Source organism: Alligator sinensis, unplaced genomic scaffold, assembly GCF_000455745.1.
Source record: "Alligator sinensis unplaced genomic scaffold, ASM45574v1 scaffold890_1, whole genome shotgun sequence".
In the NCBI taxonomy this organism is placed as follows: Eukaryota; Metazoa; Chordata; order Crocodylia; family Alligatoridae; genus Alligator; species Alligator sinensis.
The window spans coordinates 459,528-462,311 of NW_005842948.1; the positions used below are offsets into that span (position 1 = coordinate 459,528).

At 55.7% G+C, this 2,784-nt stretch overlaps 1 protein-coding gene across 1 annotated transcript in view; it reads right to left on the reverse strand.

Annotated features, from left to right (window-relative positions):
• LOC102374025 (protein AHNAK2) overlaps positions 1 to 2,784 on the reverse strand; it is a 71,197-nt gene that overhangs the window by 17,492 nt on the left and 50,921 nt on the right. Inside the window, 1 exon segment of the mRNA XM_025192610.1 lies at positions 22 to 2,784. Within this exon segment, the coding sequence (XP_025048395.1) occupies positions 22 to 2,784 (2,763 nt within the window).

Sequence of the window (2,784 nt, forward strand, 5' to 3'; positions counted from 1 at the left end):
TGGGGTGTCGGGAAGTGAAACATCAGCCTCGGCCTTCGGCAGGCTGACCTGCATGTGTGGCATCTTCACCTTGGGAACCGGCATGCTTGGCATCTTCATTTTCCCCTTCTCCCCCTCTTTGCTGGCAGACACCCCAATCTCGAGGTCCAAACCGGGAGCCTGGATATCAGTGGGAGGCGTGCTGGCCTCTTCTTCCACGCTGGCTGTCGGCAAGGTCACCTGGGGCCCGGTGAGGCTCACCTCCACATCGGCTGCTCCCATCTGGGCCTCTTTGGAAGTGGACCACCCAAAGGAAGGCATGCCGAATTTGGGCATTTTGAACTTGCTGTCTTTGCCTTTGGCCTCTTTTTCACCCCCTTTGATTTTACCTTCGACGTCCATCTTCCCATCAGCAACTTCAAGCCCTCCAACCCCATCGACCTTTGGCAGACTGACGTCCACCGATGGCAGGCTGACGTCCATCTTTGGGCCTTTGAGTTCAGCTTTTGGCATTTTGGGCATTTTAAGGGATGGCATTTGCACTTTCCAGCTGGAGATGTCGGCTTCGGTGTCTGGCACCTCGGCTTTCACCTGGACCTTGGGGGTCTCCAGTGACACGACCGCCCCCTCAGCTGTCACTTTGGAATGGGGAAGGTCCTCTTCCACCATAGGCAGGCTGAACTTGCCTTCTGGCACAGGCTCTTTGGGAAGGGAAACTCCAAACTTTGGCTTGTCAAATTTAGCCTTCACTTCCGGTGCAGTGATGCTCATATCACCGTCCACAGGTCCCGCCTTCAGGTCTGCTTGGGGAACGCTGACCTCGCATTTGGGCAGGGTGACGTCGACTTTGGGTAAGGTGACATCCATGTCGAGTTTGGGCGCTTTGATGTCAGGTTTGGAGAATCCCATACTAGGCATCTTGACTTTTGGCATGTGCATTTTTATCCCTGTGCCCACGGCTTTGCCTGCAGGTATGTCGATGCTGCCTTCTGCAGCTGGGACCTTCACTGCTAAGTCTCCGCCTTTCATCTCAGCTTGGGTGTCGGGAAGTGAAACATCAGCCTCGGACTTAGGGAGGCTGACCTCCATGTGTGGCATCTTCACCTTGGGAAGCGTCACGCTTGGTATCTTCATTTTCCCCTTCTCTCCCTCTTTGCTGGCAATGTCGAGGTCCACACAGGGAGCCTGGATCTCAGCGGCAGGTGCACTGACCTCTCCTTCCACGCTGGCTGTTGGCAAGGTCACCTGGGGCCCGGTGAGGCTCACCTCCACATCGGCTGCTCCAATCTGGGCCTCTTTGGAAGTGGACCACCCAAAAGGCATTCTGAACTTGCTGTCTTTGCCTTTGGCCTCTTTCTTACCGACTTTCATTTTACCTTCGACCTCCATCTTCCCAGCAGCAACTTCCAGTCCTCCAATCTCCACATCGACGTTTGGCAGAGTGACGTCCACCGATGGCAGGCTGACATCCATCTTTGGGCCTTTGATGTCAGCTTTTGGCATTTGGGGCATTTTCTGGAATGGCATTTGCACTTTCCAGCTGGAGATGTCGGCTTCGGTGTCTGGCACTTTGGGTTTTACCTGGACCTCGCAGGTCTCCAGCGACACGACCGCACCCTCGGCTGTCACTTTGGCGTGGGGAAGGTCCCCTTCCACCATAGGAAGGCTGATCTTGCCTTCTGGCACGTGCCCCTTGGGGAGGGAAACTTCAAACTTTGGCTTGTCAAATTTTGGCATCTTAATCTTCTCTTTCAGGCCTCCAGTGTCCAGCTCAGTTCCACCCACTGCAATTTGGGCAGATAGCGCTTCGGCATCAATCTGGGGCGTCTTCACATCCAGGCTGCCTTCCAGTGCAGGAGCCTTCACATCTGGCGTGGTGATGCTGAAATCGCTGTGCACGGGGCCCGCTTTCAGGTCCCCTTGGGGAAGGCTGAACTCACAGGTGGGCAGGGTGAGGTCGATTTTGGGTAAGGTGATGTCCACGTCTAGTTTGGTTGGTTTGATGTCAGGTTTGGAGAATCCCATACTAGGCATCTTGACTTTTGGCATGTGGATTTTAATTCCCGTTCCCTCGGCTATCCCTGCAGGGATGTCGATGCTGCCTTCTGCAGCTGGGACCTTCACTGCTAGGTCTCCCCCTTTCATTTCAGTTTGGGTGTCGGGAAGTGAAACATCAGCCTCGGCCTTTGGCAGGCTGACCTGCATGTGTGGCATCTTCACCTGGGCAAGCGTCACGCTTGGCATCCTCATTTTCCCCTTCTCTCCCTCTTTGCTGGCAGACACCCCAATGTCGAGGTCCACACTGGGAGCCTGGATCTCAGCGGCAGGCGCGCTAACCTCTCGTTCCACGCTGGATGCTGGTATGGTCACCTGGGGCCCGGTGAGACTCACCTCCACATCGGCTGCTCCCACCCGGGCCTCTTTGGAGCTGGACCACCCAAAGGAAGGCATGCCAAATTTGGGCATTTTGAACTTGCTGTCTTTGCCTTTGGCCTCTTTCTCGCCCGCTTTGATTTCACCTTCGACCTCCATCTTCCCAGCAGCAACTTCCAGCCCTCCAACCTCCACATCGACTTTTGGCAGACTGACGTCCACCGATGGCCGGCTGACGTCCATCTTCGGGCCTTTGATGTCAGCTTTTGGCATTTTGGGCATTTTCAGAGATGGCATTTCCACTTTCCAGCTGGAGACGTCGGCTTCAGTGTCTGGCACCTTGGCTTTCACCTGCACCTCGGGGGTCTCCAGCGACACAACCGCCCCCTCGGCTGTCACTTTGGCGTGGGGAAGGTCCCCTTCCACCATAGG